General features: G+C 41.1%; 1 protein-coding gene across 3 annotated transcripts in view; it reads right to left on the minus strand.

The window, feature by feature from the left end:
• KIAA1328 (KIAA1328 ortholog) overlaps window positions 1-15,772 on the minus strand; it is a 252,969-nt gene that overhangs the window by 220,290 nt on the left and 16,907 nt on the right. For all 3 annotated transcript variants that reach the window (XM_054032608.1, XM_054032606.1, XM_054032605.1), the window contains exon 5: window positions 9,258-9,373. In XM_054032608.1, the coding sequence (XP_053888583.1) occupies window positions 9,258-9,373 (116 nt within the window). The remainder of the gene's footprint in view (window positions 1-9,257; window positions 9,374-15,772) is intronic.

Here is a 15,772-nt window from a genome sequence, read left to right on the forward strand (position 1 = left end):
TGTAAAACTTTTGACATATTTACAATGCAAGCAGCTGTGTTACCACCAATAAAAAAAGATTTTCACTATTAAAAAGGCATTTTTAAAAACTGAAATTTGCTCTAGTATGTTAGTTGAAAAACACGGACATGGAAAGAAAAATTATTATTTTCGAAGCCAAAACATGAAGGTATAATGAAAACAGAATTAAGTGGCAAGGGCACAGATGGTAGAGTTCTGAGATACTCTTCTGCCTGGGTAAATTCCACCCAGAGTTTTACATTTATACTTTTAATGACCTCCTGGAGAACACTGGAATTAAGACTTCTCAGGAACACGGTGTATTTTTCTTTGGTTGGTTGCTCTATTTCCCTAATGTTTTTCAAAAAGTTGTTGACTTTCTTGTTCAAAACACCACAATTTTAGCTGGAAACAAAGTAATGTCAGCATAGCAAGGGGTAAGCTATAGAACCCCTCTGGAAATTAAATGCTGAGATTTATCCAGTGTCTAACATTTCACAATTATTCCCTCTTTGTTTTCCAAGCATCCTCAGAAAATTAGATATTCTGGCACCCACTAGACGGTAATAAGCACATCAAAGCTGGAAATGTCTTCCCATTAGTTTGTATTGCCTCTCGCTATTTAAAATTAAGGCCAGACACTGAACAAGATCCCAGCCCTACAAATTACTGTATGTGAAAGGACTGCTGAACCCACGCAGAGCCCCACTGAAATCAAATGGTGCTTTATGCTAGCAGAGCAATTCACCTGTGTTCAAAGCTGCATTCTAGTACCAAAGGTGGCTGTACAAGCTATGGATCTCCCACCATAAGTGCAAAGTCAACAAGACTACAGACTGAACTGTAGAATCCTACACTGTAGAAAGAGAAAAGAAAACTTGGTAAGTTAAGTTAGTACAAAGCAAGGTGGGGTGTAAATCTACAGCACACTAGCTTGCCGTGTGGACCTTCAAAGAGTGGTAGGTCAAAGCATACTACAGATCTTTTAGTACATGGTAGCAGGGTCCACAGTTGCACAACAAACTAGAGCATTGTAGATTTACACCCAAGTTTAGTGTGCTTAAAATCGCCATATACACAAGCCCTTATTCTTTTCATCTGGCATGAGCTAACAGGGAACAAGATTATCCTTGAGTACAGGCAGATCACACAGTCCACTCGATCAAAGTTAAATAAATATTACAATTCATTTCAGACAATGTTCTCTCCACTGTAAAGACAGAGAGAGGCGGTTCCTGTCCTGAGGAACTTACAATTTAAAAGACAAAAGACCAGACAAGAAGGCACTGAGAGAGACCAAGAGGATGACAGCATACAATAGCAAACTAATTTGTTCACCCCGTAAGGCTAACACGCACGGTAACAATTACGATCACTATGACAAATGTTGGGGAAAAAACAGATCTCATTGCTTTCACTGAACCCCTCAGTCCTAAGGGAGAGGGGGGAAGTGTTTTGTCATCTAGGCCATTAAAACTATTTCACAAGCAAAGGCCATTCTAAGGTTAAAAACAGTAAGACAAAATCGCTACTGATTAATAATAAAGCCATTCGTTTTATTCTTCAAATCTAAAGTAATTACAAGCCAGAGTATGGCAAATGGATTTAGCTGAAGCCATTACGTCAGAAGACTCCTTTAAAGAAGAACAGTAATTTAAAACACTAAACTGAATAATGAACTCTCCTGAACAACAATTATTATGGGATTGATTTATTGAAAGTGCATTTAATCATGTAAGAAATGTTTAAACTTTCCAAAATAGTTCAGGGAGACTGCAACACCAATAGCAGAGTCAGCCTAGTGATCATTACAACTGAGGACCTAAAGCAGACAGGGAATTTATTGAGTTTGGAACAATAAAGTACGTCAATCTCTCTAAATCCACATTTCTAGTCAATTTGTTACAGTACAGACTTCAACAATTAACAATCTCATTTACCATTTGTGCCTCCTTTTAGGAGGCCTCAATCTCTGTTTTCATGTGGGTCCACGTGTTACCAAGTAGAATGTAACTCAAAAAAGATGTTCTGGGAGCTCACAGCTCTAAATCTAGCAATGTTTCACCTGAAAAGGTTCAGCAACATTAAAAGAATAGTTGGAACAATCCACCCAGGTAAGTAGCATGGTTAGTTTGCATACTTCGGTGGATAAACTCATTCCACTCTGGAAAACCTTATCTGACCTATGTAGGCTTATTCTTTAGGGTGACTGCACAGGACTTGGGATCTCACTGCTGCCCTGACAGCAAAGGGTCTATCTCAGATGATTTCAGACAATATCTATAGATGTCAAGTATCCAAGGGGTAGCTGTGTTAGTCTGGATCTGTAAAAGCAGCAAAGAGTCCTGTGGCACCTTATAGACTAACAGACGTATAGGAGCAGGAGCTTTCGTGGATCCCACATGCATCCGAAGAAGTGGGTGTTCACCCACGAAAGCTCCTGCTCCTATACGTCTGGTAGTCTATAAGGTGCCACAGGACTCTTTGCTGCTTTTATCTAGAGATGGGCGCACTCTGAATCTTGCTTTTGGTTCAGGATCAAAAATGGCTGGAGTAGGTGAATATTACACCTCTCCAAGATGCAACTCAGCTCCCAGCATGAAGACAGATTCCTGGTATCTCATCTGAAGAGTACTATACAGCCATTGGGCTGCTACCAATGACTAAAGGATGATGACTCATTGTCTTCAGCCATCGAAACAGTGGCTCAAACATAGTCTAGTGTCAGCCTCAAGGATCACCTTAATATACGAATGGCCTCAAATGTGTAAGAACTCTGGGGCCAATGTTAAAAAGCAAGCAGCAGTCATCATTCACCAAGGCAGACTCCATGAAGTCTTATGCCATGGCTTTTGGATGAGGGAGGGTTCCTCCTCCTGCATTGGAAGACAGTCAGCAAAATTGTCCCAAAAATTTCAATCTGAATCCCAAAGCCATCAGCTCAGTTTCTCTCTTCCCAAAACCATACCCTTACCCATAAATTTAAAAGGCAAATCACACAAACAAAATCTGTACCTGGAACATTAACAAAGCTCCCACAGATTTCAACAGGGTGTTTTTTGACTAAGGCTTTGAAATTTTACTCTAAAAATTCTGATTTATACATAGTTAAAGCTGATAGTCAGACTTTAAACTCCCTGGTTAATCCTAAACATTGCAACACCAGTGACAGACAACGTGATCACCTTTTGTTCTAAAGCATTTATTTGCAATCTATCAGCAAGAGGGGTTTAATTAAGACCAAACATTCAGCTTTAAATGAATTTACAGGCTTTGATATGTTTAAACACTTATTTTAATGTAGGTTGTGCCTGGTGTTAGTTTAGGAGTTCATAAAAATTTCAAAACATATTATTTACCCAGTAGTCCTTGACTGATTCTTATATGTTTAACAAGTTCCTAAATACGTATAACAAGTTCCTAAATATATATATTATTTAACTAGTGCTGCCATTACGGTCTAGCATATAAATATTCAGGGACTTTGAATACGCTGAGCTTTTATCCAATAGACCATAATGGTTGCTTGGAAATATTTACTAGTGACAAGCCAGTATCATCACTAAGGGAAGGACCTTCAAAGACTGAGGCACTATGAATGATAGAGAATGCGGAGTTACTAATTTGTCATTGTTTCTGCTCTTCCCCTCCCCTCCTCCCCGCATCATCTTCTCATCATCAAACACCTTATATCACTGTAGCATGTGTGGAAGCAGAGAAAAGAACTGACAGAAGGGAACTGCAATGCATGATGGTTGTTAGCAAGAGTCAGGCTTCGTAGAAGGGAACTGCAATGCATGATGGTTGTTAGCAAGAGTCAGGCTTCGTTAGCAAGAGACAGTCTTTGTTAGCAAGAGTCAAGCTAGCTGTGACCCTGATAACGCGAGATTTGTAGAAGCGAGGATTGTGTGATTGTGTGAGGCGGGTGAGAAAGAGCTGTGTAAGAAGTCATTGTGACCTCAGTATAGATAAGGTGTAGAAGACCTTGTGTAGATAAGGTATAGAAACTAATTGTATGTAGGCAAGAGTCAAAACAAGTGAGGAAATGAGATATCAAGATGGCCTATGTATAAACAAAATGCAGCTGTCCTTCATTATTTCTGTAATGAAAGGTATAAATGCTTGCTGTAATTAGTTACCAGAGAGAGACCTGTTTAGCTCTCTCCCTCTGCACATGTGAGAGTTAATAAAACATCTGACTTGCTGTACCTAACAAAATAGTGAGAACTCAGTTTTTCTCCGACACATGTATCCATACATTAGAAAACAAGGAATCAAAAAAAATATCAATCAGCACTGAACAGTATAAGCTATGGCTACTCGGTTCCCTTAAACTGAAAAACAGAAATGAGGGAAAAGTTATTAATTTCCAGTCATTCTGCAACAGTGGATTTGAACTTCAGTATTATTAAATCTAGACAAAGAGTAACAAAAACCTTGACATCAGGTTTTTCTCTGAGATACCTCTCTTTAAAGAATTTCTAATAACCAGTGGGGGAAATTCACTCTGAAGTGCTGAAAATGCATCCATTTACCAAATAAGCTCTGTAACATAGCTCAAAAAAGTGATTCATGTTAGGGTGAGGTCCAATATTAGAGATTTCTTTTGAATTCCGGACAGTTAAAGTTACAGCCAAAGGCCAAGATTTTCAAAAATTGATGCCTGAAGTTAGGTTTCTATCTCCTTATTTGATACATAAATAAGCAGCCTGACTTTCAGAAGTGCTGAGTACCCAGCAGCCCCCAGTGAACTCCTGCAAAAACCAGTCCCTCTTCTGTTTCAGGTCTTTTCCTTCTTGCCTTTCATCTCTTTCCTGAAAGGCCAGACAGAGTGGGGGAAAAGAGACATGCAATAGAACTTAGGTATGAACTTTAGGAAGGAGAGATAGAGGGCATGACTGTCAGAGGCATGTGCAAACTTGCACAGCTTATTCGCATGTGCAGTTATCACAGCTGTGCACTCAAATCAGGTAATTTCAAACAGTCATGTGCATCTCTGACCATTTCCTGTAGCAGTCACAGAGCATGCAAATTAGGAATGCAATTGCATGCACAAATATCTGATAACTAGGCCCCAAAACACAAAAAAATTATGTGGGTTGGCAGAGGCTTCTGTGTAAGGGCTCCATCTTTATTATCCTCTGTTTCTTGGTTGGCAGCAACGCACAATTCTCTATATGGGATCATCCGAAACAGGGCTGGGGAAATGGAGGATAAAAGTCAATTTATTTTCCTTTTATCTTAAAAATGAAGGCGGAATCTATGAGATTTAGAGAAGCACAACACAGGGTGGGATCAGAAAATCCTCAACACCGATTCTTGCTCTTCCCACCAACTAAGTGAATGGCATTGAGCAAGTCACTTAACTTCTTTAGGATGTTCCTTTGGAAAATTGCTAATCCTACATTCCGCAGGTGTTGGGCAGATAATTTAGTGCTTTTCACACGAGAGCTATAGAAATGCATAGTTTTGTGATTATATTAGAAACCTTATTTCGTTAAAGGTTTTTCAGATGATACCACATAAGAAGCGAATCTATTCATCCTTTGAGCAAGTTAATATTGTAGAATCTCACCTTTCCTAAAAGAATGTTTCTATAACAATGTAATACTGATAGTAAAGTACTTGTTAAACTTTTGTGAAACCAGTCAGTAAGAAAAAATAGCCTTAAGCAGTTAGTGTTAAAAACCATACACGCACACAGCACTAGAGAGAAGTCTTAGATTAGCTGAATTAATATTGACAAGGATTTGTTATGTAAACTTGACTGTTGCTTCAAATCAACAGATCATGTTCTGACATAATTTGAGAGACGTAAAAAAATCCAGGTACACTCCCAATGTAAAAAAATTAACAGAGGTCTCTAGGGTTGATAGGCAAAAAATATTTTAAATAAAGGAGAAATGGAAAGGAGTAATTCAGTCTGGAAACTTAGCATCCACTAAGAAACCATTTTTTTCCTCCAAACATTTGAGCAGGGAATAAGAGTTATTGTCAAACAAATTTTCTTCCTACAGTCTAGAACCAGAAGAAGTTTCATTATACAAAGGTTCTTCCTCTCCCCTCCATTTGAGGAATGTTGATTCCAATCCTCACCCTCACAAAAATCTTGAAGTTGGTTTGCCTCCATGTTTATGCCTTAGCATCATGAGAAGAAAAAGCAAATTTCATCTGCTGCAGCTGAGCCATGCCACAGAGCAACAAACATTGGTTTAGTAAGTCTTGCAATAATAGTGCCACTTATTTCTTAATGACAGAATTATTATTGTACATTTTTCAAAGGTGCGCATCGCTATAGGAGAAATAGTAGTCTTTAAAAAGATATTTAGAATACAGAGGCTATCTCCCCAGTGTCTGGAAGTAGGTCATATTTGGGCCCTAAATTACTGATAGCAAGTATCTGCTTCATAGGACTTGAACATTTATCAGACTTCTATCTAAAAGATTACAACCAAGTCTCAAAGATCAGGGGAGAGGAAATGTTCCCCAACTGGGCCAGGAGCAGTGTCTTAGTGGGGAAATGAGGCCACCTCCTCCCCAGCTTTTGGAAGGAAAAGAAAGAGAGAGAGTTTGGCAAAGCTATAAGCAACTGAAAGGAGGGTTTAATAATGGGTAGTGCCAGACCACCTTAAAAATAGGTGGTGCTACCAGCCCTGACTACAATATTTGCCCTCTTATGATTGCAAACTTTATGTCTTACTCTGCCAATGATTCAGAGAGAGAACTGGGCAGGGCTGTCATCTGTTCAATTTTATTCACCAATGGAAAGTACTCAACTGAAATGTGTTTTCAAGCCTTGGCCACTAAGTACACCTCTACCTCGATATAACGCTGTCCTCGGGAGCCAAAAAATCTTACCGCGTTATAGGTGAAACCGCATTATATTGAACTTGCTTTGATCCGCTGGAGTGCGCAGCCCCGCCCCCCCGGAGCACTGCTTTACCGTGTTATATCCGAATTCGTGTTAAATCGGGTCGTGTTATATCAAGGTACCGGTGTATGTAGAAAAAGCTTTTAGTCTCATGTTTTCAAAGGTTTTGATTTGTATAGTTCTCTAACCAAATAGTAGTGATCAGTCATGAGATTGGTTCGAACCAGATTCTAATAAAGACATAAGTCCATTTCTCCCTATTCTGAGAAACTGCTCAAAACCCAATACAAAATTCTGTGTAACTCACTAATTCTGTGTAATTCAGTGTGAATTCCCCTTCAGCTTCTTGCATGCAACCCTGAGTCAAAATAGAATCTGGCTCATTTACGCACCAGTGCTCGGACAGCCTGGTCCTCCAGAACTCCCTCTGAACTTTTACACCTTAGAATTAAGCCATTTAGTACACAGTAAAGTGCATCCTCATTGAACTAGTTATTGATTCTAAGAAAATAAAGACATTTCTCTATAAAGAGAAAGCCAAGATAATGTATAAGTTCCACAGTAGTTTCTTTCTGATATTCAAATTAACCCCAGGGAAGGCTGAAACTATAGTCAGTTTGATATTTGCCTCTAACAGACTAGAGAGATTAGCTTGCTATTGTAGGGCACTTCTAAGTGCTCAGCTGAATACAATGGTTTGTTAGTACAGAGTTAATTACATTAAGTTTTCTAAAAAAGAACAAGGTAGGTCAAATTTTGAGTCTACCAGACTTCAGAGGTTCTCTTTAAATTATTATATTACTGGTATCATCTATGCAAATAAATTCCCCGTGCATTTGAACAGAACTTGAAGTGGTATCGCTTTACTTGTCAAAGAACAAGAATTTGTATTCAACTTCAGTAAGTCTTTTATACAGCTCCTAGGCACTGGAACAGACTTCAAGAGGTATGAAATTAACTGATCGGAGTTATGTGGAAGATTTTAAATCATTCATGTATGATGGATAACTGTTCCCATAGTTAAAATTATATTGTTTTAAATTATATCCTTGTTTTATGTTCATAGGTTTTATAGTTTTATATAGTGTAAAACTGCATGTATTAACAGTCTGCCATCTTTGCCAGACTTCTCCTGGAAAAGATGTTTATGATTGAACAATCCATTTCTGATAAAGGTTTTTTTGTTTTTTGTTGTTTTTTTTTTAAAGGGGTGGGGGGTTATATTTCCTTCCCAATGACTAAAAGTCATTAGCATTAATGGAAGTTACATGTACATATTCACCAATATAGGTAATATTCCCCCAGAGCGTGAATCTCACTTAAATTCAAAAGCACATTAAGACCCAAGAACTAGAACACTATCACAAAATCCTGACCCTACTGAAATCAATGCAAAAGTACAAACCGTGGTCCCACTGAAGCCAAGTCTGAAGTTAGAATAGTCTTTGCAAATTTGTTGTATTTTGTGGCACAAACACGTGTCTTGATCTTTCTCAGCAGCTACATCATAGTCAGCAAATCTTGTCAGCCTGTATGTCATTCAGCAGTACAGAGAACAGTCTCTTTTATCAAAATTAATGCCACTGTATTAATCAAATCCTCTCCTTTGTTCCCTGTTGGGATTGTTCGTTAGCCTTCTGAAGGTTTAAAGTAGAAAGGCAGACGTGTAAGAACGAGGATTTGGGCGATGGAATACAAGACAGGCCAAGGCTCCAACATATTTCAGAGGTCCCCTGTATGCTCAATCTAGTTATAAACCAAGGCCCTGATCCTGCAATCTGATCCATGCAGGCAGACCCCAGTGCCCGGATCTGTGGACATCACAGTCCAGCATTGGGACCCAAATGGGTTTTTCAATTTTTAATATAGGTCTAAACTGCATAATTTGGATCCATTACTCTTTTTTTAAAATGTTCGTTTCCATTAATACTGCTTTGTGAACCTCTGCCAGTATGAGCTGGCCAAACCCCTGATCTTAAGGTTTATTTTATTTTAATGCCTTCAGTGTAAATTCTGTCTCTGGACACTGAAAGTAGTGGAAAGTCATATGAAAGGAGCTTTAGCCCTCAATTATAACCCTCTAACAGGATTAAGTGAAAAAAAACTATAACCATATTTTAATGTATAAACTCCTTATTGTTGTTTGTAGTTGACAAATATCTATTTCATAGCAAAATAACATCACAGGAACAGCTGGATGGCAGTTTCAAGCTCAAACGAACCAGCAGCACATGCTGACAAGTCATCTCTGATTGCTTTTGAATGGCAGCACATGCAGATTTATTCCCTGCTATAAATTAGAACAATTATTTCTCTGCAGTTCACTTGTTATTTCAGACAGTGAATCCCACCACACATTGTGTGTTTTTTTTTTTTTAAAGGATATCTTCCCTTTCCTTGATGATAAGTTCATTCTGCTCCTCTAGTTGTCTGATCTTCTTCTCAAATGACTCCTGTTCTGCTCTCAGTCGCTCCTCTGTCTCTTCCTTTTCCTCACTTACCCTGAAACAATTAGAGAGAGACCAATGGCCCTGTCAGAGCGAAATAAAATACATGACCACGACCACAGTGCCTAATTTCCAATCTTTCCAGGGAAACTTTATCCGTCACCAATCCACCTCCTCCGCCCGTAACCCGTAAATTTAGGCCTCCATCGGGCAATTTCCCCCAACTTTGAAGTGAAATATACATGTGACTTTATACAAGAAAACTTTTCAAGTAGGTTAGTCTCATGGAGGGGCGGGGAAGAGGGCTGCATGTAAACTACCAAGCAAGGACCCAAAGCTTTGTGCAATTAGATCTGTGCAGACTGACCCTTGTGGCCGTAATGAAGCCATACTGAGGTGCATCCAAGAGTAAAGAGCCTACCCATACAGATCCAGTGGTAGGATCAGGGCCCAAGACAGAAAGAGTTTAAGAACATATTTCCATTTCCAATCTTACAAGCAAAACATTGTTTGTTTGCACATCTTTTCACCAAATAAAAAGTTTTATAGACACCAGATTTTCTTCTGCCAAATGCTTAGGTATTAATACATGAGCAATTGCTTTTGTCTTGGCTCTGAGGCCTTGTATGTTGTTGCTTGGTATAAATAACTGGACAGCAATTAAAACATGACAACATAAGCAAGGTTTGCAATGATACTTTATTTTTCATTTCAAAGCGAACTCCAAAGAGAAGGGGAAAACACCCAAATTATTCTGGCATCATGTAGGTTGAAGATTATTACCCACAGACTATCCCCAAACAACTACTGATGCTAAAAATGTGGCTTGGAACCCTTGGCTCTGTAAAAGCTCTCCAAAAATGCTATTTGCTTTAGATGGATAAACAACATAAATAATGCTCTTCACTTCTGTTGTTCCTTTCGATGAAGGATCTCAAAGTGTTTTACCAATGTTCCGACCCACAGCTGCCATGAGGAAGATAACGGGATCGAATCATAATGTGTAGAAAGGCCAAGAAACTGACCACATTTCAGCTTACTTTACTTGGAGGTGGTGGTTTTGGGGCAAGAAGGAGGGCCTGTTCCTTGGGACATAGGTTGCCAGACTCACGGATGTCCCAAGATCTTCAGGGAAATCAGGAACAGGCTCTGTCATCCATGTAGCACCCTAAGTCACCAATATGGGGCGTGAAGGTATTTCAACATTTCAGGGAGCAGCCACAAAAATGTTGATTGGGTCAGCATTCTCCAATACAGGAAAATCCAGAGTGGGAGTGAGGCAGAATGCCAGGGCCAGGAGACACCTGCCAGGCTCCAACCCCCCATCTTAACTATAGCTCAAACAAAGATTGTACAGAATGAAAAGTAGCTACTGACAAGGCTGATGCTAAAGCTCAAATCCCTGCTCTCCAAACCCAAGGCCAGAAAATAAAAGTATAAGGGGATGATTTGACCATGTACGTACACCACCTTTACAGTGGGGCAATCTGAGGCTCCAGAGCTAACCATTAAGTGCAGTTTTTTATATCATACATAGCAAGAGATGACTGTGGTGTCAAACCATTCCAGCAACAAAGGGCCTATGCCCATTTTCTTGTCCTACACAATTCTACACAGTGATGGTGTTCACCAATCTAGTTCCACCACAAGGCTGGTTCACGTGGGGGATGCACACACCAGAGGAGGAATGCAATGAATGTGGAGAAAGCTACATGACCCTGAATCCACCCCCAGGTCCCATTAATATTTGTTCCTATGGCTGTGAATAAGTCAACATATGTCTGTCATCCAACCCTGCTCCCACAGAGAGCTCTAATGCAACTAGCTACAGGAGCAGCAAACATCACTTTAGGCTCAGGCTTTTGCAGCTCACCAGTATTAGCTTCTTCTTTCTGAACCTACAGCACTCATTTCAGCTGCAGTACCACACATGGCCTAGCTCCATACAGCCAGCAGTAGATACCTGCACTCCAAGGAGCATGTAGCTTTCTGGCAAGTAAGAAACAGGGAGGAGGAACCACAAAGCAAGGGAGGAGAAGAGAACAAACAATAGAAAAGAAAGCAACTATACACACAAATGGGGGGGGAGGGGAGCAGAAAAGGTGATGAAAAAAGGAACAGAAGAGAAAAAAGGTGACAGCACTTGCAATGGGGGGACATAAAGGACGATGATCATCTGCTAATTGCCAGGGTGATGCTACACCAAAAAAAGGTTGGACCAACTGATGTGAGCACAGGGCCACACTAATTTACAACAGAAGTATTCAAACTGGACAAAGCATTAGAAAATGCACTGTAGGGAATGGTTCTGTATAGGCCAAAGGGGATAGGAACCAAATCTAATGGGTTTTGCCCATCTCTACATTCTGTGCTTTTTTTATTTGTATTGTCTGCATCGTGTTCACGTGCTGCACTGCACTTTGTATTTAACACACAGCACAATGCACAGGCAGTTCAGTCGTGCTCTTTGATACACGTTGCCACGTATCTTGTGCATTAAATGACAGAGCAGTAAGCGATGTCACAAGATACGTGTCAGTATATGCTTATGGACCACAAAGCAAGACAGTCCATAAAGAGCACATTAGATACAGAAGACATTATTACTCACAAGAGGTAGCAAAAGGAAGTCAAGGAAAAGGAATACAAGTGCTCTGTCAGATTATGCTGGATTTATGTCACATCCTGTACAAGGCTCAATGAGATTATTATTTACTTATTGTACTGCCTTCCCTTGGAAATAACAAATGGTTTTTATTGGTATTAGGAAGGACTTCGCTGCCAAACTAAAAAAAACTTTATTCAGTTTGTAGTGTTTTGAAATAGGATTTTCACCAGTCTTTTCTTCTTACTGGGGTCAGAAAGACAGCTGAACCTGCAAAGGGCAACAACACTTCTATCATCCCACCTCCTAATATACATAGCTTCTGGACTCTGTTACCATTGTTCATACGAGAAAATGCATTATTACTGGCTGAGAACAAAGACAATAAACCAATAAAACAATGTCAAGGCTTACTGCTACAACTGCAATCTATCTTCTTGTGCAATTTACATTCAAACCCCTGGGCACAGGATTCAAAAAACCTTTGCTCAAGATACCTGTTAAATGTAGCTCAGACTTGGTAACGTTACCAACTACATACGGTCCTGCATATTTTCTACTAAGGGTCTTGCAGAATGAAGGGGACCCTAAACCTTTGACTGCCAGAAGCTGGTTCTGAATGACTGAGTCCTCAGTCATCCAGTACCAGCTAGGCCCTGGAGTTTTTATAGCATGTTGGTGGGGTTGAGGAGCCCTCCAGGAAACAATCTATGAGAATTTAAGCCGTGTCTATTCATCACTTCTGTCAAACCCTCTTATCTTGTGCTAGGTCAGGAGGTACCTTTTGGAATGTGTTCACATACTTACCCAGTGCCTAGTACTTCTTAGGAGTGCCTGTATTTTAGCAATACTAGCAGTACCTTTGCTAAGTTCATGTACCCGACAGTAAACTTGTAAGCATCTGCTTTAATACATTGCCTGACTTTGGTTCACAGTCACAGGTCTTGCACCAAGCCCAGTGCTTCAGGCTCTCTTTCTCTCTACCACATATAGCAGGGGTAGGCAACCTATGGCACGCATGCTAAAGGTGGCACGCAAGTTCGTTTTCAGTGGCACTCACACTGTCTGGGTCCTGGCCACCGGTTCGGGGGGCTCTGCATTTTAATTAATTTTAAATGAAGCTTCTTAAACATTTTAAAAACCTTATTTACTTTACAAACAACAATAGTTTAGTTATATATTATAGACTTATAGAAAGAGACCTTCTAAAAACATTGAAATGTATTACTGGCACGCAAAACCTTACATTAGAGTGAATAAATGAAGACTCGGCACACCACTTCTGAAAGGTTGCCGACCCCTGCCATATAGCATCTCTGGTTTTAAAGCCAAGATATCCATGCCCAACAACCCAATCCACATGCTTGGTGAACCACACAGAGAAAACAGATGAATATCTCAGACTCGGCTACCCTGTTTCCCCAGATAGGAATCCTCATATCCCTTAATAAAGATGCAACAGGAGGAGGATTTCATCCTCAGGCTGTTCCTTAGCCCATAGGCACAGCAAACTCTCCATTCTGAGCTCCTTCACGTTCATTGATTGGGGACATGAATTCCATTATACAGTATCTGCCGAGTCAGGCAAGGGCATTCTACATTCTGTGACAATGCTATGCACATACAGAAATCTTCTGTCACCCTTTTCAGGTGTGTATAGTAACGTACCTCCATTTGGATGCAGACACTTCAATCTCATTTTGAGATGGCCAAACTGCCTCTGGACACTTGTGTCTGGGGGCACTATACCAGTGCTCTGCCTTTAACTGAAGGTTTAATAAAGAGTGAGGGGCTCGATTTTCTAGGGGTGCCCTCTGTCAACTGAGAGAAGACAAACAGAAAGATCAGGTACTTGTCCTCCCAGTGCTGTGAGGAGTAGGACGGCTAATGAATGAGTCTGCATGGTATATGCATCTTATTTGATACTTCTACTCACCCAAAATAAAACTGAATTCCTTGGCTCCACACAAACTGTGAGGGCAGGGAAGAAGAATTTGGGGGGTGAGTGTAAAGACAGGAATCAGCAAATCTTGCTACCACAGCTGTGAACTACCGCTTGGCGTCAAACGCATCATATTCCTAGTGAGGATGCTCCCTATTCATGGAAGCTGTCCATCCTGGGAGTCCTCAAAGGATACAACCCCCATCCACTATGCCAGACATTGAAGGAGAGTGGGCTCTGAAGAGTCTTATATTAGTTGCAAAAACATGTTTTGGTCAAGTCTCTTGTGTGGCCACTCCCGCCACGCTCCTCAGGAAGTCCCAGAGGCAGTGTCGGACAGACAGCTGGCTGATGCCCGTGAGATCCCCAACTCCTTCCTCTAGAAGGATCCAGAGCAGCTGTGACCCTGTCAAGGGGTGAGAGGGTCTGGCTCCTGTGTGTTGCTCCCTCCCCATCACTGCTCTGGGAAGCCTGCATGCAGGAAAGCCTGCATCAGTGTGAGGTCAAGGAACATCTTCCCTGGCTAATAGGTCCTGTGTGGAGAGTAATGGTTTAACTTGTTCCTGCTGGTATAGTCGTGCCACTTGCATCAGTAAGCCAGAACTCCTGCCTGAGTACACAGGAACCTCTGAACAGCCAGCCCAATGATCATAGCACACTTGCACTGCTCAGTACACAAAGCACTCTGGTAACTTAGCTATGACTAACCCCAGCTCCGAAATTCCTCAAGGAATCAACAATGAGCAGAGCCCTAGCTGGAACATGAAAAAAAAGCCACACGGTGCCTGCAAAACCTTTTGAATGTCTAGCATCAGTCACTATGGACAGCAGAGTGATGAGTCCATCCAGATTCTCTAGTTACCGTGAAGAGGGCATTGGATGTATTTAAAAGGCACAGAAAGTACAGAAGATGTGACATAGCCGACAACAGACCAGTTTCATTTGGAACACCCAGTCCAGTTCATGTCCCTTCACCTTAAGATGTAAAAAAGTTTGGATAGGTTCAGAAAAAGACAAAGAGATGGCTAGGATTTACAAGTGACAGAAGAGTGCAAAAACTATAATTATTTAGCTTCAAAAAGAAGATTAGAAGGGATCTGACTGAGTTCCTTCTTTCAACCCGGTCTTAAAATTCAATTTCATCAAGTCCCTAATTGCGAGTGTGTGGTCAACCCTTGAAATTCCCTGCAGCACAGGTCGGAAGCAAATACTGTAGCTGGAATTTTTCCAAAGGATAGGATAATATTATAGCTAACAACATTAGAACTTAGTCAAACTAAGGTAAAAATAATCCTCTTCCATGTTTCAGTATATTAGCTAATCTTCAGCAGAGTCTGGAAGGAATACACACACACTACTCCTACAGGAAATCTACACCACTGCACATATGCAGAATTTATGTCCCCTACATATTTCTTTGCTTCCCCGCAGAAAAATGACTTTCTGATGGGGAAGCAAAAGGAAGCCACAAGAGGAGTCATATGACCCTCACCAGCAGTATGTTTTGGGTGCCCAGGGCAGTCGGCAGAGAGATAAATCGCTGTGTGGCAGGGGGCGGGACTGGGGAAGACCCCGCTAGTGGCTCCTATCCTGTACTGGGCTCAGCTGCTAGTCCTGGCTGGACTGGGGAGAACGGGACTTCCTCTTCCTGTGCACGGCATCCGGGGCCAGGTCAGACCCACCCCCAGATTTCTCCCCCAGCTGTAGGAAGCTCTGCAAACTCCCCTCCCCCATGCTTCCTGCACCCATAACTCAGCTGCAGGGGAAGAGATCACTGTACAGGGAGCTGCTCCCCCATCTGCCCAACCTCCGTGCATCCAGATCCCCTCATACTAGACCCTCCCACTGAGACTCACCCTCTCATTCACACTCAGAACCCCATGACAAACCCCATTCCCCCTGCACCA

The sequence above is a fragment of the Malaclemys terrapin genome, chromosome 6, assembly GCF_027887155.1.
Source record: "Malaclemys terrapin pileata isolate rMalTer1 chromosome 6, rMalTer1.hap1, whole genome shotgun sequence".
NCBI classification, from domain to species: Eukaryota; Metazoa; Chordata; order Testudines; family Emydidae; genus Malaclemys; species Malaclemys terrapin.